This window comes from Exophiala bonariae, assembly GCF_035927105.1.
Source record: "Exophiala bonariae strain CCFEE 5792 chromosome Unknown scaffold_17, whole genome shotgun sequence".
Taxonomy (NCBI): Eukaryota; Fungi; Ascomycota; class Eurotiomycetes; order Chaetothyriales; family Herpotrichiellaceae; genus Exophiala; species Exophiala bonariae.
In genome coordinates, this window is record NW_027042492.1 from 245,263 (window position 1) to 266,560 (window position 21,298).

At 47.8% G+C, this 21,298-nt stretch overlaps 8 protein-coding genes across 8 annotated transcripts; 3 read left to right on the forward strand and 5 right to left on the reverse strand.

Annotated features, from left to right (window-relative positions):
* Positions 1-1,438: 1,438 nt before the first annotated feature.
* LTR84_003695 (uncharacterized protein) lies at positions 1,439-2,597 on the reverse strand (the record flags this gene model as incomplete). The annotated part of the gene is made up of 4 exons (XM_064847279.1): positions 1,439-1,679; positions 1,740-1,824; positions 1,931-1,964; positions 2,016-2,597. 4 exons carry the CDS (start codon positions 2,595-2,597, stop codon positions 1,439-1,441), a joined length of 942 nt encoding a protein of 313 aa, XP_064705000.1.
* Positions 2,598-3,987: 1,390 nt separating this feature from the next.
* LTR84_003696 (uncharacterized protein) lies at positions 3,988-6,072 on the reverse strand (the record flags this gene model as incomplete). The annotated part of the gene is made up of 7 exons (XM_064847280.1): positions 3,988-4,126; positions 4,196-4,209; positions 4,266-4,474; positions 4,558-5,279; positions 5,328-5,644; positions 5,703-5,719; positions 5,781-6,072. 7 exons carry the CDS (start codon positions 6,070-6,072, stop codon positions 3,988-3,990), a joined length of 1,710 nt encoding a protein of 569 aa, XP_064705001.1.
* Positions 6,073-6,715: 643 nt separating this feature from the next.
* On the forward strand, positions 6,716-8,299 carry LTR84_003697 (uncharacterized protein; the record flags this gene model as incomplete). Its single annotated transcript, XM_064847281.1, has 4 exons — positions 6,716-6,794; positions 6,853-6,861; positions 6,952-7,908; positions 7,965-8,299. The coding sequence occupies 4 exons, from the start codon at positions 6,716-6,718 to the stop codon at positions 8,297-8,299; spliced, it is 1,380 nt and encodes a 459-aa protein (XP_064705002.1).
* Positions 8,300-10,104: 1,805 nt separating this feature from the next.
* On the forward strand, positions 10,105-11,624 carry LTR84_003698 (uncharacterized protein; the record flags this gene model as incomplete). Its single annotated transcript, XM_064847282.1, has 2 exons — positions 10,105-10,215; positions 10,266-11,624. 2 exons carry the CDS (start codon positions 10,105-10,107, stop codon positions 11,622-11,624), a joined length of 1,470 nt encoding a protein of 489 aa, XP_064705003.1.
* A 788-nt stretch (positions 11,625-12,412) lies between these two features.
* On the reverse strand, positions 12,413-15,230 carry LTR84_003699 (uncharacterized protein; the record flags this gene model as incomplete). The annotated part of the gene is made up of 4 exons (XM_064847283.1): positions 12,413-13,726; positions 13,773-14,163; positions 14,214-15,019; positions 15,072-15,230. The coding sequence occupies 4 exons, from the start codon at positions 15,228-15,230 to the stop codon at positions 12,413-12,415; spliced, it is 2,670 nt and encodes an 889-aa protein (XP_064705004.1).
* Positions 15,231-16,754: 1,524 nt separating this feature from the next.
* Positions 16,755-17,750, reverse strand: LTR84_003700 (uncharacterized protein; the record flags this gene model as incomplete). Its single annotated transcript, XM_064847284.1, has 1 exon — positions 16,755-17,750. The coding sequence occupies one exon, from the start codon at positions 17,748-17,750 to the stop codon at positions 16,755-16,757; it is 996 nt and encodes a 331-aa protein (XP_064705005.1).
* Positions 17,751-18,553: 803 nt separating this feature from the next.
* Positions 18,554-18,817, forward strand: LTR84_003701 (uncharacterized protein; the record flags this gene model as incomplete). Its single annotated transcript, XM_064847285.1, has 1 exon — positions 18,554-18,817. The coding sequence occupies one exon, from the start codon at positions 18,554-18,556 to the stop codon at positions 18,815-18,817; it is 264 nt and encodes an 87-aa protein (XP_064705006.1).
* Positions 18,818-19,621: 804 nt separating this feature from the next.
* LTR84_003702 (uncharacterized protein) lies at positions 19,622-20,971 on the reverse strand (the record flags this gene model as incomplete). Its single annotated transcript, XM_064847286.1, has 1 exon — positions 19,622-20,971. The coding sequence occupies one exon, from the start codon at positions 20,969-20,971 to the stop codon at positions 19,622-19,624; it is 1,350 nt and encodes a 449-aa protein (XP_064705007.1).
* Positions 20,972-21,298: the final 327 nt, after the last annotated feature.

Genomic DNA, 21,298 nt, shown 5'->3' on the forward strand with positions numbered 1-21,298 from the left:
TAGACTGGTTTCGTCGGCGCAAGGCTGAGTGACTTCTTGATGGTCATGCTGCTTTACTACGAAGACCGGTACTAGTGCTCGGTCATCAAGGCTCTCTTTATAATTTGCCGCTCGCCGCTTTTTATCACCTCGGCTCCCCTTCTGCTTCCTGAGCCTTCACTGAGTGCTCTCTGAGTTATTATATCTAAACGTTTTAGTATTTCCTCTTCCTCATCATTTACACAATAACTTTTCGTTAATCTTGGATGATGGACCAGTTCAGGAGACCGGGAGATCCTAACTCGACCCCACTTCTAATGTGCGTGAACCACTTAGTAAGGCGCTTCCTATCTTGCTCTCTGTTGTGGTAATGATGGATCTCGGCCTGGGGTGGATCTGTAAGACGACCCTAAAATAGACCTACAAACTCGGCTTATCAATAACAGTAATTTAACTGTGTTCATGTCCAGCTCATAGCTAACCGACAAATATCCAACAATATTTTGAATGTTAATTTTCTAATAGTCAACGATTCCTTGTGTGATCGAGAACCTTGTGGCAAGACTTTAAGTGGTCGGCTGACACCTCTAATCCGTTATTTAACAACGACCTAGATCCATGGCGGAGATCTCTACTCCGGAATCCAAATACGCGAATGCATCTCCACGGCGGCTACCAGGGTGGAGCAAAGTCAGGGCGAGTTGCATACTGATTTATACAGGACGACCGTATCATACACGTCTGTGAGCTAGAGAAGGGCGCGAAGGCGAATATCATCGTTCACCAAGTTTTGCGCCGCTAGCTGCACTTCCCTCATACCAGCTGGTCTCGTGTATCAGCCAGCGGTTGTTTTGGGCTTTCAACATACGCCTCTTGTTCTAGTTATCACTGGGGCCATTGCTGAACAATTCATCTTTATAGTACTGTGCTCTAGATCATTAAAAAAAGCATAGGATAGAGTATAACGGTTCCGAGATATCAACTTTTTGGGGTCTCTAGTTCCTCCTCCTTATGTGGGGTACAGGATTATCATAAATCATGCAGGACAGACAAAGCACAAGTCAGCTATGGACCTGGCAAGGCCAATCTTCTTGGTAATCACGTATCTAGTTCCACCACAAATATTATGTAGATACGAGCTTCATATGACCTTAAGAGCGTTAAGTCTAACACGAGTCTAGCAGGCAGAATATTCTTATAACAAAGACTTCCAATGGAGTCCTTGACATTTACATTGCTTTGTAGGGAGCTGACACCCGTAGACACCCCGGCTGGCATGCCAACAGCCAACGCTACAAACCCAATCACTAATTATTACCGGCAATCGATTTTGGAGACTGATATGTTCCGCGCTACACACACATATTGTGCTATGAGATAGTAATCGGTTAAGCATTTTCAAATCCCCTTTCCGAAATTTTGGCATGCTTTGACACCTAAACCGAAGAAATGTATCCTTTCAATGCCCGTTCGTCTTCCTTTTCTTGCTCGGGGGTGTGGAAGCGGCCAATAATTCGTTCTTGATTCCCTTGAAGAACTCTGGTGGCTCAAGGGGATGTTGACCCGTGACATCATGGAACGCAGTGGTGGAAATGTAGTTAGTCTTGCCCTCACGGACCAATGCATAGTACTCTAAGAGATACCGGAGCTCAGCTGGGTTGAGGGAGGACTGTTCAGTCAAAACTTTCTTCGCCTCGCGCCTGGAGAAGCAACAATTTAGCAAGAGGGGTTGGTAATGGGGATTGGAATGAGCGACGTACTCAGAGATGTTTTCGAATTGGATCTCCGTTTCCAATGCTTGGGATGCCGCTTCTGCCAGTTCTTTGCCTGCACAGAGTAGTGGACCTGGAATAGCGTTAGTCGATCCCTATTGCAAGTATTCTTCGCATGTCACCAGTAAGAACCATTAATTGTCCACGATGTTTATCACTGAAACCGTGCTTTCCTTTACCAGTAAGAACATGTGCTGCCACATTTGCAAGGTCCTGCGATCAATTAGTAATCACGGGCAGAAAGTAGTCAAGAGATATAGAGACCTTCAAAGCCATGGGTGCAAACTTATGGTTCTCGCCTATTGGGAGTGGAATAGAATGTTCCTCTTGAATCTGAGTTTTGTAGAGTAAGAGATTCTCAGCATAGAAGCCTGGTCGAATAATGACAGGAGAGTGTCCAGTCGAGGTCCCTGGATCACCTTTGGCAGCCATGACCAAGGTTTCCAACTCGACAAATTCACGCAACACTGGTTGTCTATTGGGGTCCGCCAAATCGCAACCAGCGGTACTGATAAAACAGACATTGGGAACGTTGGCCTTTTTGGTCGCTTCGATCAATTCTTCGGTAATACCGAACTTCTCCTCATGGGCCGGTGGAATTAAGCAGATAGTGTCGGCGCCAGTTGATTCTAGCAAGGCAACCATCTCCTTCAGGCGACCAGGCTTGTGAGTGACAATCTTGACACCCTGTTTTGCAAGTTCTTTCGCATGTGGAGAGTTTGGTGCCAATGTGAGTCCTGTGAGAGTCCCTATCTTCTTCCTGAAGGAGTCATTCTGCAGGATATAGTCGGCAATTGTGAAGCCAGTATAGCCGTCAACAGCAGTGATCGCAAGGTTACGAGCCATTATGAATCTGTCGAAGGTAGGAGATTGATGAAGGGATATTGCTGATGTTTGGTTGATTTTGACCCCTGGGAAGTATAACTCTGTTCCTATTATAAGAGAATTGGCGATGGGTGATATTTCGGTTGTGATGAGGACGTCACAACTGAGCTACGTTGCAAGGCTGGAAAGGGAGTAGTTCATTCATAATCTCGTATTGGACGGGATCATGGAGCCCGGCCGGTTACTTTTGTGATGACAATTTCATGCCCCGGATGCTTGGCCCGTGTATCTGATCCATGCCCGGATGCTGATTCCGTATGTTCTTGCAGGAGTTATCGACGCCACTACGGATCAGTGGCGAAGGGAGTTGAAAAACAGCGGATGAAGAGCATTGTAATTTGAGCTATCGTTCATGTACCTGCATAGCCCCACTTGCTTAGCGATCTTGTCAACTGTGGTTGACAAGCTCAACAGCGTAACAATGACAAAGTTCTTGTTCATGCGAGAACAAAGCTGTGCTTGCCAAGCACATCTTTGCAGAATATGCAATATATTATAATAAGAGGAAGGGTTTCTTTCCAAGGCTCCTGGTGAGACTAAGCATGGAAACCGACGATATTCTGGGCTGTCATGTACTCTGGAACATTTCGATCGAACTGTCGTCATTGAAAGTCGCCCAGCCTTATAGGCCGAAGTCATTGAAAACATGATTAAAGACGAAGAGATTCACGTACTTGAGCGGGAAGCGAATGGATATTTCAAGGAGGGTGGCGACTATGATAGGTTGACAAGCGCTTCGATGAACACGCTGTCCCCGCATATGGGCTTTGGTAGTCGTAGCGCTGAGCAGCAAGGAGATGGATCTCGCCACGAAGGCCCGATCGGGTGACTCCAATTCTGGGGTTTGTGGAAACGCTATAGATATTGAAAAGCAGCCGAGTGTCACTTTTGAGAAAGAGACGGCTGCGAAGACCACATTATCACTCGACAACAGACAGCCAGCGAGCCATAACTACTCAGATTCTTAGCCCAGCACGGGAATAGATAGGGTGAAGATCGAGAGTGCTTGAAGCCGGGAAGCTGAGATCGCATTATCCCTGCTTAATTCCGACAAGTTCTGAGTTCAACGCACATCCAGCGAACGAGTGAGAGCCATCACTCAGTCGTGTCTTTACTGTAAATATGCTTGTGTTGAAGGCACTTCGTGTGATTATCTCAATCTCAGTCTCCGCTGACCTTTACGGTGGTCAACTATGTCTTATGCTGTTGTTCGGCGGAGTAGCCAGATGCTCTTATGTGTGGTATAAGGACTGCGCTGTTTACAGGTTTCCAAGTTCAAATATAGGTTGAATAATATTTCTGCGACGTGTTACGCAAATCTTCTGGAACAACTGGGTGAAATTCTCATCCATCAATTCGTGACTTCGATAGGCTCCATTTTCCAGTCTTTGAGGAGCGCGACCAGCTCCTCGGTTATCCTTAGCGTTTTCGGCCAACAAGGTCCCACTAGATACACATATTCGTCAAGTTTCTCATCGGAATCGCCTCCACTATTCTCATAAACCTTTCAAAGTGGCTCGTATATCCATCCCTGACGTGTCACAAGCTAGAATACGTACCGAAATTGAGGGTTCTATTCACCATTAGATTGGAATCTGATCCTCATTGCATTGCTTTGCCTGATCATACCTTCTTGTCGGTGACATCGTCTTCATAAGCATGATCAAATGCCTCGGTCTCTCCCGCTGCATCACGCTGTTTGTTTTGCCAAATGCAAATGTACATATACACCAGAGATAATACTCCAGCTGTTGCTGCAGTCCCGACAACAGCCTCAAAACCTGGCCCATATCGTGGGGCATCTTTGTCCTTGAAGAGTAGGGGTCCGGTAAATTGACCTAAGAGATGGTTAGGCTCAGTAAAAAATCACGTACAGTCAATCCACAGTGGTGAGGTACGTTCAACAGCTCGAGTATCTGACCTAGGCAGTATCCCAAATATATGCCTGACGAGCTGACGACACGCTTCGTGTACCCAGCGGCATTGGCAATCGAAAGGCCCATCAAGAGGCCCCAGCTGACACTGAACCCGGGCAAGATGTAGATACAGAAGACGAGTCCGCCGAGGCTGGCTTTCGTAAGTGGTAACTTCCACAACAGGGTTGCCGACACGGTTGTGACCATCTGAGCGCAAAAAATGATGATGCATCTTATGTTCTTTACCTTATACGCCCAATAGGTTGTGCCAATCATGACCAATCCGACGAATATACCACCAGGTGCGAGATAAAGGATAGTCCTGAACACACCAACGTGGAAGCCACCGGCTACAACGATAGGACCAAAAGCAGTGACTGGGGCGGCGGCAATCATGCTTAAGTAGCCCATAGCCACAATTAGCCAAAACTTCTCATCTCTCAGCAACTCGAGGGAGTGTGCCTTCTTGAAGTGTAGATTTCGAACTCCAGCGTTGTTCATTCGCAGACGAGCAACAGCGATGTACCTTTCCCTTTCATTAAGGCCCTTGGCTCGAATGGGATCTGGAGGCATGAAGAAGTAGATGACAAACGCCCAGAGGATCGTAACGGCACCCCCAAACAAATACATATACCTCCAAGGCTTGAGTGTTCCTTTGATATGGGCTAGACCATACGTGACTGGGAAACCAACGAACGATATAAATGACGACGCGGAATACCACACCCTGAATCGATTTAGCTTTCAGTGACATTCCTTACAGCGTGAAACGCACCCCATCATTAATGCCTGCTCATCTTTCCTGTAGAATTGGCCGACAATGAGCATGAAAATCGGACTGACACCAGCCTCTAGAGCTCCCAAGAAGAACCGTTGAGTGTAGAGGCCTTGGTAGGTTGTGCATGCTGCGGTGAGGATAAAACAAATTCCCCAGAGTAAGACAAGCCCTCCAGCTACGTTTTCCACTGGATATTTCTGTGCCAGTCGTGAGGCAGGATAGACCCCAACAATGAACCCTAGAAAAAATATTGCGGCAGCCATAGAGTAGCGGTTACCAGAGAGATCTATGTCTTCACGCATGCCGAATATAGCCTGCCCGTCTGGAAATAAGCCCCAAAAGTCTACACTCAAAGTTGCTTCTGAGACTTACCGCAACAGAAATCATTCCTAGCATTATGCCACTAGTTGTAAACAAGATGCTGTGGATATTGGTGTAGATCATGCTTACCTTTGTCATAATACTGGAGCGCATAGGTGACCATGAGGATGGGCAGTATACGCTTGTCAAGCTTCCTTCGAAGCTTTTTTTCTTCGAGCGGGTCCCATTCCGTAGGGCCATTGTAACCGGCAATGACTCTCAATGCTTCATCACCGTGCACGGTATCGACTTCGACTTTCATCGGCTCCGAAGGGGAGCTCGGCACATGCTCATGCTCAGTGACCTCTTGGCCTTTATCCGCGGTTGCCATGATGGTTGATTGAGCGCCAATATCCTTCTTGTGCTTATCTGGAGATTGCATATCCAGATGATTACTACTGAGCTACCCCATGGTGGTCATATCGCTAACTCTTTTGAAGTTCACGCGGGTTTGTGACCGGCAATGAAAATGACCTCGGGCTTGGAAATCCACACTTTTGAGGAAGTTCGTCACGCAGCTACTCCACACGAAGCGTTCTCAATCGGTCTGTCTAGTCGCTGGGCGTTGACCTATCAGCAGGAGAATAGATCACCGCCCTCTTGTGACACCAAATGGTAGGTCATGTACGCAGCAACCAGATTATGCTGGCACAGGTTCCAATAATGAAGTGTTTGCCGATTTGGATGAATCGAAAGGGTATCTCCATTAGAATATTGAGCCTCGGTTTCCCCGGCAATAGGGGTAGATAGCATTACTTTTGATTGTACCTGCGTGCTCTGATTATCATAATTCGGGGAAACCGAGTGGCCGATGATCGCCGAGGAGGTATTTGGACCCATGCCAAGTGAGGATCAACTGTTTGCCTGTGTTCTTATGCTTCAGCTGTCTTCCCAACTTTGTGTCATCACTCAAAACAGCCGACTTTCTTCAGAGACCCAAAAGTTGTCTTTCATCCACTGTTTAGTAGAAGACTGTACACCGCCCGAGCCACAGTAGCACAGCTCACCACTCAAGCACCGCCACAATGCCAAAGCAACCAAGCCCCGTTCATGTTATTGGGGTGGGTATGACCAAGTTCCTCAAGCCTCGAGGAAAGGTTGATTGTAAGTTGCAAACATCAACGATGGAGTCGTATGAGATACTAACTGACCCGATAAAAAGACACTGAAGGTGAATTTATTTCCTTGGACCAGCTTGACGGGAGAGTGGCATCCCTCATGCTGTGATTCCTGATTCATGAAACCACTAACTTTTCGTCAGTTGGTTTTGAGGCTGGTATCAAGGCATTGCTGGACGCTCACATTACATACGATGATGTCGATCAAGGTATCGGGTGCTATGTCTATGGTGACTCCACTTGTGCCCAGAGAGTATTTTACCAGTTCGGCATGACGCAAATTCCGATCTACAATGTGAACAGCAATTGTTCTACTGGAAGTAGCGGCTTGAATTTAGGCCGACAAGCGATTGCTTATGGTGCAGCCGACTGCATTCTTGTTGTTGGATTTGAAAAAATGTTCCCCGGCAGTCTGAAAGGGTTTTGGGAGGACCGCGAAAGTCCCATGGGAACTACCGGTACAATGCTGCAAGAAACTTATGGATTCACCAACTCCCCCATGGCTGCACAGCTCTTTGGTAACGCCGCTCGAGAACAGATCGAGAAGTATGGGTCGCATCCGAACGACTATGCCGAAATTGCTCGCGTCAACCATGAGCACAGCAAACGGAATCCTTACGCCCAATTTCAGCAGGAGTACACACTCGAAGAGATCTTAAATGCACCTATGATCCATGAACCATTGACGAAGCTCCAGTGTTGCCCTACCTCAGACGGCGGGGCAGCTGTAGTTCTCTGCTCACAGGGCTTTTTAGACAAACGCCCTCATCTAAAGTCACAGGCCATACAAATAGCGGGACAGCAACTCGGAACAGACTCTCCGGAGTTGTTTAGCAAGTCGGCAGTGGATCTTTGTGGTTATCATATGACCGAATTTGCCGCCAGAGAAGCCTTCAAACAGGCAGGAATTACCCCTGACGATATAAGTCTAGTTGAGCTGCATGACTGTTTCAGTGCAAATGAGATGATTCTGATCAATTCACTCGGTTTGGCACCAGTAGGGAAGGCTCATGAGCTTGTTCGTGCCGGTGGAATCACTTACGGTGGTAAGTATGTGATCAATCCATCAGGTGGTTTGATTTCAAAGGGGCATCCTCTCGGTAAGCTCAACTTATCATACTTAGTATTCTTATTCCACGCTGACGATAAGCTCTAGGGGCAACTGGTCTTGCTCAGTGTGCTGAACTGGTCTGGCATTTGCGAGGTTGGGCAAACAACCGACTCATCAAGGACCGAGAGGTCAAATACGCCCTTCAACAGAATTTGGGCCTTGGTGGTGCCTCAATTGTCACCATTTACAAACGCGCTGATGGCAAAGTAGTCAAGCCTGTAGCCGACACAGAAATCGCTGCACAAACAGGTCTCGGATACAATCCTGCCACTCAAGCTAAAGGATTTACGAAAGCCCAGGCGCAGAGCGTCGTTTCCCAGAAGCAGTTCTCCGAGTACGCCTTGGCAGGTATTGGAGACAAAGTTCAGGCGAGGTTCTAGCTTGGGACAGATACAAGAAGCCATCTGGGCAAGCAGAATGTGTAGAAGATGTCCAGATCACACGTAGGTCAAGAGGTTAAACCCCAGTTATCCCCAGTGCTCGCTAGAGTCAAAGCTACTAGATTCTCGGACTTAGTCTTGATGTCGTGATGGAGTGCGCGAGTGACACACAGCATGCGATAAGGGACAGTGCACTAGAACGAAGCGTTGGCTTAAAGTAGCTGGCCAGATGACGACACATCTTGAGCTTTGGGCGGACGAAGGATTGACCACATGGCGATGGACAGGAAGTCTAATTGTAGTGTCTGATAATAGGCCAGAAGCACTGGGTGTGTCGAGTAGATCAGACTTGAACACAGTAAGCGGCTCAATGGCCTTTGAACGACGCAGGGCGGTGGAGGGTACTCGCCCCACATGTCCTCTTATTATCGGAATTCGGTATAGCAGATTCTGCACCCATGATTAGGCGAAGGTGGGAACTGGGGTACCCCGCTAAATTTCATGCCTTCATTGTCCTCAGGAAGCGTCTCAGATGAATCAACCCTCAGTAGCAAGAAGTAAGCCAGCTAATCCTGCTTCTGAAGGTTACTTAGGTATGTTTTAGTTTCCCTAGTTGCCGAAGCGAAAGGTGGACGAGGCTTGGATTCTTACTGTTGTTGTCTGAGCGCAACATGCTCTGAACTTTTTTGGTTCGGCTATCAAAAAAAAGAAGAAAGCCGATTGTATTGCCGGCCTCGCATTCGCTCTGGATGGCCTGATTCTGTACATGCTGAGCGTGGATACGAAGGACCCCCCCCCCCCCCCCCCCCCCCCGTACCACAAACATTCATTTATGGGGGAGGGAGTGGGGTCCACATCATGACTAGTGCCTAAGGACAACTATGAAACGCCGGTACACTATACCAGAGATCGCCTTTTTGTTTCCAACTGCTATACTTCTACGCTTATCGTTATTTCTCTGAGTGAATGTCAGGCAGAATGGCGCCTACCAAACTTATTGAGCAACCACAGCCTAAGAGGGCTGGAAGAGCATGTCTGAGTTGCAGAGCAAGGAAGATTCGTTGCAACTTTGAGGAATGTGGATCACCCTGTAGCAACTGCCTCAACGACGATGTCGAGTGTTTAACCACCAAATCCAGACGAGGCAAGAAACCTTACCGGCGACTCAAAAAGTACGCAAAAGGTTCTGATGGACAAGATAACACGACCAAAGAGAAACACGTGAATGAATCGGCTCGCGCGATGCGACAGCCTGCGGTACCGTTCGATCAGGTCTCTCCTACCCATACAGCAGGATGGCTTGACGAAACCGTGGGCGTCAGCCTTCTTGGCCAGCAGAATGATGCAGGCAAGTAGCCATAGCTCTGTTGCTACTTCGTCACAGGCATTAATCGTCTCGCACAGCAGTCCCTAAAGAATTTGGTACTAGTTTGGATCATAGTTTCTTGCATCAAGAACTGTCTTACGCATCTCTCGTTGACAAGCGTGCCGTCCGTCCTTGGGCGCCTACGGAATTAACTCCTCGCAGCCTGAGTATCACCGCGCCCTCCTCTCTATCTAGCGGTGTCCTCGGGTCGAATCATATACATCTGCCAAATTTCATCCGTCCACTGTCACTCTCCCTAACGGAGGATGATATCAACTATCTGCGTCTCAAAGGCGCCTTGGATGTTCCACCACTCGACTTTATCAAAAGCTTGCTGATCGCATATGTGCGATTTGTCTACCCGATGTCACCTGTACTTGATCTTTCATGTTGTTGCGGTATTCTAGAGGGTGAACACGCATGTATAAGCATTTTACAGATGCAAGCAATTGCATTCGCATCCGCTCCTTTTGTGGAATTGAGCGATATACAGAAGGCAGGGTTCAGTTCCCGGAGAGCTTGTCGAAAAGCATTCTATAACAAGACTAGGGTTGGTTTGGCCTGACTTGTTCATGCAACGTACTCTGACATAATTTACAGCTATTATATGACTTTGACGTTGAGACCGACAAGCTGACCATCGTCCAAGCGGTTCTTCTCCTGGCATATTGGAGCGAGAAACCAGGAGATAACAAGGGTGCGTACTATTGGACTGGGATAGCAATTGCTCTTGTACAGACTTTAGGCCTTCACAGGAAAGGGGAATACAACAATCAATTACAGGAAACGAAGCTTCTCAAAAGAGTATGGTGGTCTTGTTACGTTCGGGATCGAATGCTGGGGCTTGCGATGGGGCGGCCACTTCGCATCCAGGACACTGAGCTCGATACTCCACCACTGACTCTTCAAGACTTCGATATCATAAGTACATCCGATGAATCAAATGCAATGATTCCAAGCACGAATGATCAGATCGCCCTGGCAGAAATTTTCATCAGCATGGTAGAGGTTTGGAACATGGGCGGCAGAGTCCTTTCTCTGCATTTTTCTGTCCTCCAAGCTGAATGCAACACTTCAACAGCCAAGGGAGATGACGGATCGAGCGCAACAATGCTGTTCCTCAAGAGCACACCATCTGACCCCGCACTAGTACAATTATACGACGATCAGCTGCAGACATTCTACAGCACTCTTCCAACATCTTGTTCCCATTCATTTTCACTCGATCAGAACATCACTAGTTCCAGTGTCTCTACCAACGCTGGGTACTTACATATCGTCTTCTGGTCCGTGGTCTCAGCACTACATAGACCACAACTGCGATCTTGGGATAAAGCATTATCTCTCAAGCGAGTAGAAGAAGCAGCTATAGAAGTCGCAAGAGTCGACCGAAAATTATACGAATTAGGTCGAGATCGATATCTGCCCGCCACAGCCGCAATTCCGTTTCAGATCACAGCATTCATCATTCATACAAAGCGGCTTCAGTACAAGAAAACGGATGATGTAGCAGAAGTGCTTGAGTCTCTCTTCTTCTGTGTCAAGGTGATCGAGAAAGGCCGAGAGGCTTTTCCTGGAGGCGACGATTCAGTCGATTTCCTCCAATTCATTGCATTTACAGCAAATGTTACCTTGTTGTTCGACTCGCAATCCAGGTTATGGGGAGTCGAGTACGGCGGCGTTCATGTCTGCCCAGGAAGCCGCCAGGTCAGTCAAGACTCAAATCTCTCGCAACGAGGACTTGGGGATGCCCTGCCTGAAGCTGTTTCGTCAGATGCCATCTTCGCTAGTCATTTACAGACACCTGACACCGCGGGAGCTACCGAGAGCATCGATCCCAAAGCTTTTTCGTTTGATGATGTGGATGCGGTGAATTGGGATAGTCTTGCAGATTTCCTGCCAGGATGCAGTGTGGACTATGATTTCTCTAGCCCAACGGCGAACGTAAACTTCACGTGAGTTTCTGGGTACCATCTGACTGTTGGGACGATGGCTTTGCCCTCCGTACTTGAGATTGGCATTGATATTTCATATTCGATGATTGCGATGGGATATGTTGCCGACCTACTTGGCCGATTTAAGAAAAATTTGTTGCATCAACACATCGTTTTTAATAGCACGACTCTCGTTTTCGACCTCTAGGATCGAACAAAAACAAAGGCTTCATGATTTTTCAGTCCGGAGAACTGGGTGCATAGCTAGTCACGGCTCACTTATGTAAGGTGGTTACTTCTTCTGCCAGGCTCTGCGCAGGAAAGACGACAGTGATCCATTCTCAAGTTCTATGTCCCTCTTGTGATAATCGCGGTGTTATATGACCGACGAACCATCTTCTTCCCACCCAAGGTTGTGTATGTGCGGAGGTCGAAGTAGGTTTCGTCGTCAGAAGTGAATTCCCACAGACATGACAGACGCTTATCACTAACCCCTTGCCGATCCCCTGTGGAGTTGAATGGGTCTACGATGATGGGGTGTGGAATCAAAAATTCTCACGGTGACCACGCTACGGTTCAATTCATTCTGAAACACGCCGGTAATGCAGATTCCAAATTATCTGTGTTGATTGTTGCAGCGCTGCTCTCCACTCAGGAGTTCCTAACATTATCCAAGCTGCCGACGACAAAGGACTTTGAAGCCCGTAAATAATCGACAGATCTTAGTCCTGTGTTGTAGAAGTTTAATCTCAATTTTGTGAGGCATTTCCGGAGTAGTGAGTTTTCTCAGAGTCTCTTAGCAAGCACTGTCTTCTACAGATTCTGCTTCGGTTTATTCCTCAGCTCCACGCCGCAACTACCCAAAGCCAATTTTCCTGTTTCCTTGACTTTAGTCTGGAATGTTACTCGGCCTCCATCACGCCACATCTCTGTAACAAGAGTTTGTCCAGGATACACAATACCGGTGAAGCGGACTTTAATGTTCTTGAACTCTCCATAGGTAAGAAAGACGTGTTTTCCAGCGATGCCGAACGTGCATAGGCCATGCAAAATCGGGGTATCGAAGCCGCCCTGCTTTGCGAATGCCGGGTCGATGTGCAACGGGAGCCGATCGCCGTTAAGACGGTAGAGCGCGGCTTGGTCATCGGATGTCTTTTCTTCAACCACTGCATCAGGTGCTCGATTTGGTGGGCTGTAGTTGATACTCGCAGGACCACGGTTGATGTCACTCTTTACGCCGCCAAAGCCTCCGGACCCACGTACAAACAAGGTAAAGATGTTGGAGAACAACACCTCACCAGTCTCAACGTCCTTGGTTTCGTAGTCTTGTATAACAATAGCAGCATTGCCCTTGTCGACCACTTCGAGTAGCTTTGCATAAGATGCCACTTTTGCCTCTGTCGGGATGGGAAATTTCCGAATCTCAAGGTAGTGTTCGCCGTGCAGAATTCGGGTTGGGGAAAAGTTTGGAATCAGTTCGTTTAGTGGTGTTTTGGTAGGTGCGCCATACATTGGGATAACACCATAAGTCGGTAACACTTGGAATTTTGGGTGGTTCTCAAATACCAAGGGCAGTTGCGTCCGGTTTGCCCCGAGAGCGAGATTGTATAAGATTGTGTCCCTCCAGGTCCAGCTGAACGGCAGGGGTAGAAGTTCATCCTTTTTCGCCTTCTCAATGATCGCCAGATACTTCCTGCCATCAAGTTTGGTAGAGAGACCCTTAGTAGCAGGGCTGTTGAGATTGGCAAATACCTTGGCTCCACTGTCTGTAATTGTATGTGGATAGTCGACTTTCCCGTCGTCGAAGTTTGTAATACTCCTCCAATTCTCCAGCACCTTTTCTGGTGTGAAGGTTGCTTCAAGGGGGAACAAATGACCACCAGTTCGCTGCCACCTGAGCCGGGCTTGCCAAGCGCTGCCAGCTTGGAATAAAAGGCCAGTGGGTAGATCGGGGATCATATCAGAGGACAGCGCTAGTACTAGTGCAGAGACATGCTCAGGGTAAAAGTTCTGTTGTCCACCGTCGGTAAGTTGGCTCCAGGTAAATGGTGCAATTGCGTTCACAAAAATGTTGTTCTTTCTACCTTCCAAAGCCAAAGCTTGAGAGAAACCAATAATGCTGGCACTCTATAAAAGGTTAGCTATGTAGCAGAGGCCAGAAGCGTAGACTTACTGCTGTGGCGAGCGCCAACCGGCTGATGAGATTACCACTCCCAGTTACACCGGCAATATTTAGGATCCTGCCGTATTTCTGCTTTATCATGTGAGGCCATGCAGCTTTTGTTATTTTGTAGGCGTCACGAAGATGAGAGTCGATCACTCCTTGCCATGTAGTGGCCCCGGAAATTGTGAGTTCTGGGTTGTTGACAAGGATGTCAATCCTTCCCCAGGTATCAAGGGCGGTCTTTACAATGGCACCGCCATCTCCAACAGGAGCAGTGTTAGCCACAGCGTGACCTCCTGTAGCTCTTATTTGCTTCACAACAACGTCTGAGCGGACAGTGTCATTTACAACAACTTTTGCTCCGAGTTTTGCGTATGCAAGAGCGGACTCTCGCCCCAGTCTGTAACATAGATCAGCAAAAAGGAGCTTGTAGAAGCGTGATGGACCTACCCTGTGCCAGCCCTCGTGACGACCACCACTTTGTCATCGAATCGTACGTCAGGGCCTTGTTCGTTGGGCTTTGATAATTGACTCAACATTGACCTCGTGTTGGTAGGTAACTGGCTATACTCTGACTTCGAAAAGTCATTGACTTGAGACCAACCTCGAAGAACCGCAGAAGGCGTGTAAGTATGATCGGGCTTGAGAAAGAGGCCAGCTGCTCGCTGTCTTCTAATCTTTGCCACATATCCAGCAGCAACCTCGAATATGGAGCCATTTTCCTTGTTCGATGAGTGGACCAAAACTGCAACGAGTGGTGTCACATATTCAGGTTTCATGATTGCAATGATTTCAGGAGGCAGCACCGTGGCAGTGAGTCGACTTCCAGCTTGAGGTGCGATTACATTGGCGTATATGTTATACGCAGCGCCCTCGTTTGCCAAAGCTTCAGTGAAGCCCACCAAGCCAAGTTTGGCAGATGCATAATTAGTCTGCCCAAAATTGCCATAAATGCCTGCCACAGATGTTGTGTTGATGATCCGTCCATACTTTTGCTTCACAAAGTGTGGCCAAGCTGCAGACGTAGTGTTGTAAGCTCCGGCAAGGTGCACCGCGGTGATGATATCCCAATCTGCATCTGTCATGTTCTTGAAAGACACGTCACGAAGGATACCTGCATTATTAATGAGAACATCAATTCGACCGAATGTATTGATGGCTGTCTGAACGATCCCCTCGCCATCCACAACGCTGTTGTAATCCGCCACAGCCCTTCCACCACTAGCCTTGATCTCCTCCACGACTATATCTGCAGCCTATGGTGCAAGATCAGTAATAAGCAGAGCACTAACACGATGTGAAACGCACCTTTTGGCTAGCACCAGAGCCTTTTATATCACCACCCAAGTCATTGACCACGACGTTTGCACCTCTTGATGCAAAGAAGAGAGCATAGGCTTTGCCAAGACCTGCTCCCGCTCCAGTGACCACCACCGTCTGGCCATCAAATCGTAAATTTTGTACCATAGTTTCTGATGGTGTACGGTGTACCTAGAGTAAATGATAGTAATTCGTAGTGAGTTTCCATAGAGAGAGATTTTGAGTGTGGTGATCTGGAGAAGAAATATGAGAGGAGGTATTCCGTATCTGCAATTCAAAAATGGCCGAGATGCCGACAAGGTAGCCGTGCGGTAAACACCGACAATAGGCGAGGTTTCTCGGTCTCTACGAGAAATTCAAAACCATGTTCTCTGCCAGACCACATCAACTGAAGCTTTCGCGCCGAGGTAGACAGAATATTAGAGATGCAGCGGTTCATTAAACGACCAGCAGGATCACTAGTATATCGAGTAATGTCGGATGTTGAGAAACTATTAGACGCCAGCGGGTAACCACGAAAATCGTGTCTTGGTCATGACATCTCTTTATGCTCCATGAACAGTGAGAAAGATGCTGAGCGGGCATTTGTTGATTTGGTTTCTTGGTGGAGATAGTCGCCTTGTCAGTAGGATGATCCCGACCTTGACAGAGCACTATGAGGATGCTGCTCACCGACGAAGCACTCTTGGAATTGCGCCATAAACTCGTTCTCATAAGTTTGCAGTTGTTTGCACCCAGTTCCCAATGGTACAAGAGAGTTCTCAACAATCTAGCATTCAAAAATCGGATTATTGAACAACTAGAACAGACGTTCGCTATGAGGCAACGGGAATTAGCGTTGCTTAAAGCGTATCAAGGGCACTTCCTTCACTTACGTTCTCACATACCACAGAGATTCACCTACAACCTTAAGTATTATAAAACTCCAATCTCTGTCACCAAATCACCCTCTAGTTAGGATGAATAAAACCGAGGCGGACTCGTCGACCTGCAAAGGTCTTCAGTTCGAATCAGGCTCACGGTCAAAAAAATCCAGGTTCCTTTGCGGGCAGAAGGAGGATTTTCTAAGCCACTGCAAGATTCGGCCTTCCAGTCGTCTCGACGCAGGCAGTGGAAAGTTTTTGCCTTTTTTAGGTGACGGCCCTGTTGAGTGCTGATGTTATAAGGTTTGTGGATATTAACCACTGGATTCAACTCTTAGGCCCTTTCTCACTCCACCCCGCAATGTGTCCCTTCGTGGTGAGATACCATACTTCGGACTGGTACCTGGTCAAGATTCGCGCCACATGCAGTCCTTCTCCCTCTTTCTCTCTCTTTTACTCAAATTTTCAATTATCGACAGGTTTGTCATTCGAATATGGACCTTCGAAATATGTCTTGTTATCCGGGCAGCCGCTCATCATAACATGTTATGCCCAGCGACAGTCAAAGTGACTTATCATCGAGCAGACTCGATTTCAATGATATTTCCGCAGCGTCGGCCACATTCAGTCGCTTTCTTTTGGGTAGGTCTTGAAGGTAATTCTACCTGTCCAAATCCCAAATAGTGAGGAGAGCCGATGTAGTATCTTCGACAGCAGTTGAAAATATTGCTGGTTCCATCGAGTAAGTCAATCTCTCAGGGATTTTGTGCTTTTGATTTCCAGGCCAGAGCTATTTCCATGTCCACACTCAGTTCGGCGCAGTCGCAAACTTACGGCGCTGCACAAAAGGAATACCACTACTGTGGCTCTCCACTCTGACATACCTCCCATTGACATAAACAAGACACGGCTTGGGCGCACTGGAACCTTGTCCATGGAAAGCGTTGTCGTCGTGAAAGATCTGCAGCACTTCTCCAAACAAGACCACATGATCCCCTACTTCAACAACCTTGCCCGGCATATATCGACAGTGCAATCTAAAGGGGACCATCAAATGGCCATTCTCGTCTCGTGATTGCAGAATCGGGGGCAATTTACTTGAGGGTGCTGTCCTGGCTGGATCGGTTAGATGTGCAAAACTTTCGATCTCGCCTTCTTCATCATGGAATGGTGATGAGGCATTTCCACTGGCAAACTTGCTTGCTATATCGGTTGCTTCGATTGCTTCGCTGAGCAAGTGAACATTGAAGAGTCCGGAACTTCGCATTGCGTCAAAGGTGGATGAAATTTTCCGGATGTTGAAGGATACCACCGGCTTTGGCGAGAGAGTGACGGTGTTGAATGACGATACAGTCGCGCCACGCCATCCTTCGGAGCCTCCTTCTGGGTTCACTGAGACATCTGTGGCGGTAATGACAGCGACTGGATGGGGAACATGTCGCATAAGTCGCTTGACCGAGTTAGAAAGATCTTCAGAGGTTTTGGTGTTATGCTCCTTCTCGAGAGATGTCGCAGGGGCAGTGTGCTGACTTCTCGAGTATTTTGGTGCGCCTGAAAGAATAGTGTTGGTTTGAACTAGTGCACCGTGATGCTGATGGTTTCTCGAACCATTGTTCCTCGACGGCGTGGGCCGACTGAGCCCGCTATTGAGGCGACATAGTATTTGGAAAGTCCGAGCTCCGGGAGCACCATTAAAGTCACACTCGCATCCCCTGAGTACCCCCAGCAGCGAATGAGGTCGAAGGCGGCTCGAATTAACTCTGCTGGCTCTAGCAAGTTTTGCGCTCACTACTGTTGTTGCCATTTCAAAATCTCCGCCTGGCTCCCTCCTAGCGCAACTACTTCGATCAAATAAATGACATGATGTATCTTATATCACCCATGATGGTCGTGAACGATAAAATATGGGCAAGGTTTGGAGCTCCGGAAAGATAGCTTGGCAAAATCTAAATTGGACGTTGAGCTCACTGGCAGGTCCACTCGGTTTTTGCCCTCTGGCCCGCCGTACTGAACCACTAGGTTGGAAAGAGAGTACTTCGTATATACTAAAGCACATACATTTATCCAGTAAATGCACAGACTGTATGTACTCCAGCACCAGTATATAGAGATAACTTCAGGCCGAGAGGAGTGGAAGACTCCCGGCCAGGTAAAGGGTGGAGTATTGGGGGCCTGTAGTGAAACGAAAATGAGTACGTCCGATTGTTGTGACGCCAGCCGCAGCGGGTAAAACACGGAGTACATCCCGGACTGTGGCGGAAACACCTCGGCAATTGGTCTGACTGACATTTGGAGAAGATAGGACTGAGAGAATAGGTGTTGAAACAAGTTCTCACTCAAAGTCGTTCCTTTTTATTTGATATTCTTTCAGCATTGTTCTAGAGACGTTGCTTCTGTTGTATCTCGCTTTGTTTCACTCTTTCAGCCCCATTGATCATACCGGCGGCCAGATTTGCTGTTGAACTAAGCAATTGACGCTTGGGCACATATCCATTCACTTCAGCTGGGTACATGTGTGATTGTTCATGCTCTCCACTCTAGTTGAACTCATCGGCGTTTTCAGCATCGCAGCACTACAAAGGCCACCTTCTCTGGTCTTAAAAAGCAATGGCGGACATTGAAGAAGCAAACGTAACGTTCCGCAAGTCTGATGTCAAGGTCAAGTGGCTGGCAAAAGAACGACTGTCGCTGCTTGAGCTTGCTGAGAAGCATGGCCTAAAGCCTGACTACGGGTGCAGAAGCGGTGGATGTGGGACTTGTGAAACGAAACTGCTGAAAGGAGAGGTTTATGGTCCAGAAGGAGATCTCCCGGACACAATTCTGATCTGCTCTTCTCAACCGGCGAGTGTTGAGATCGAACTTGAGCTTTAATTTCTTCGCTAAAGCAGATCAATTGACCAAAATTGCTATCAACATACTGCGACTATGTATGTGCGACCGTTTATGGATTTTGAGTATTCAGTCTCACTGGTCCAATGGTGCCATTGGATACTTTTCAAGAGGACGCCATCGTCGATATCCAGCTATCAATTACTCGCAACCAGTGTAACGAGGCAAAATTTATCTAGGAGCTATTCGGCTCTTGGAGGCATAATAATGCAGGCTTACCGCATCGGATTCAGAGCCTAATCCATATGTTGTGCAGCATCATAAGCGGCCTTGTACGGCGGGCCGGCATGTTGGGCGACATTGACGTCAAAGACCTAATGGCGCTTCTTGATGTCTTCGGGCTGTTGGACGACAGCGCTGACCTCCATGTCCAGAGCGAGAGCGATCATGTATCCATCAACCTATACGCCCACTTCAGAAACCATCAGAAATAGAATAGATGCTATTCGTGCACTTACGGTTGTGGCCTCTCCGGTGTTGCACAAAGTTCTGATGAGAAATCCCCAGTCCTGATGGATTGCGTGGTAGCCTCGCGATATTACTCAGAGAGAGGATCGATGGGAACGGCCATATCGATTGTATGATGTTGACTCCATATCAGATTGGTGACGAGAAGCTTGATTGCTTGCAGGATCGGAAGAGATTGGAAAGTTGAGAGAGCTTTGAGGAGACACTCGAGTGCTTACATATCCTTTTGTCAACCAACCGATGTGAGGACGGAATGGATTCTCTGGAGTGGGTGACTGTTGATGAAGTGTCAACAAATAGCTTGGTTGATCTATCCATTCATTTCCCAAAGAAATTCGTGATACGCTGCGTACCAGCCTCGGTCTTCTTCTTATTCTTGTTGCTATTCAGTACCAGGTCTTTGTTGTTCGTCGCACTGCGCGGCTTCTTGCCAGATCCTGGGGTCGTGGAGGCCGCTGTTTTCATCGGCGATATGTTGCTCCCAAATTTGGCTTGTTTAGTAGGTGGTGATGATACCGGAGAGTTCGGAGCTTCTCGTTTCTTGCCGGTGAGCTTTTGAGGTGACTGTGATGATGGAGATGTTGGCACGGGTAGAGGGGCATTATCTTCGCTCCCATCGTGGTCGACTGTCTTGCGGGTTTCTTCTGGCTCTTGCTCTAACCCCTTCTCTGAAGGCTTGATGGCCGCTTTCTGCTTCTGCCCACTAACAGCTGCGGCGTTCCCGAAGAAATTCGCAATATTCTTCTTGTTCTCCTTACTGTCGACAGGCACAATAAAACCAGGCGAGTTGTTACCCACCTTTCCTACATCTCGATCGACTGGATAACACTCCAGTTCGCCTTCAAAAGGCTTCAACATAGCTTGCAACTCTTTCGACCATTTATTCCTGCTCGGGTCCAACCACATCTTGATTTCGTCGGTTCCCGGGTCCAAGATAACTGGCATCCGATCATGCAGAAACTTCAGTTGCTTATTCGAATCCGTCGTGATGATCGTATAGGTGTACAATTTTTCAGCCTCCTCGCTCCCTTCATATTTGACGCAATCCCACAAACCTGCGAAGCACATTAACTGGCCGTCTTTGCGTTTCACAAAATGCGGGACTTTGTCTTTTGGTCCGGGCCCCTTTTTGAGCCACTCGAAGAATCCCTGCGCCACGACTAGGCATCGTTTCTTCGCCTTCATCGTGGTCCACATACCCCGGTTTTCGGCCAAGCTGTCGTCCCGGCAGTTGATAGTCTTTAGCATGCTTGAATAGTCTGGCGAGCGTTTGGTCCAGAAAGGGATTAAGCCCCATTTCATTACTTTGATTTGGTATTTATATCTCTCGGTTGGGTCGTTGCTGTGAGTGATAGTGGATTTGTCGTTGTTCTTGGCATTGTCGGATGTTTGCTGCTCTTTTGAATCGTCGGAAACTTCTTCTCCCTCTACAGTTGCGTCTTGGAGTTGTACCTCCTCCGCACCCGCAGACACGTCACTGCTATCTCTCACTCCCTGATCAGGAACATCAGCTCGATAGACAAGACCATATGCACCCGGAGGGAAATTGTAAGTCTCCCGGGCTTCATCATCTGCAGGTGCGTCATCAACTGGTAAGCCCTGTTCCTGAAGCTGATAACGAACAAACGAGGCACGCTTAAAACCAAACTTAGCCGATGTGCTTTCCATATGTCATATGTTTGCGGTCCAGCGGACCAGGGCAGGTGACTCACTATGCCGAGCGCATATCTCCCGCACATTGCGCCAATATTGATAATGGTATGTATCCAAAATGACACTCTTTTGATGTTGGATACCACCTAGGTAAGATTGTCTGTATTTAGTTTGAGAGTTCTTGACGTATTCGGTTTCGCAGCGTGATGATTGGAAGTCGGTGGCGATGATGTCATTTCCTCGGACGCGACTTGGAGAAACAATTAATCGATCAATCGAGAAATTTATCTACAGTCGCACTGAATCTAACAACACCCTCGTGTCCATGATCTACTTCTCACG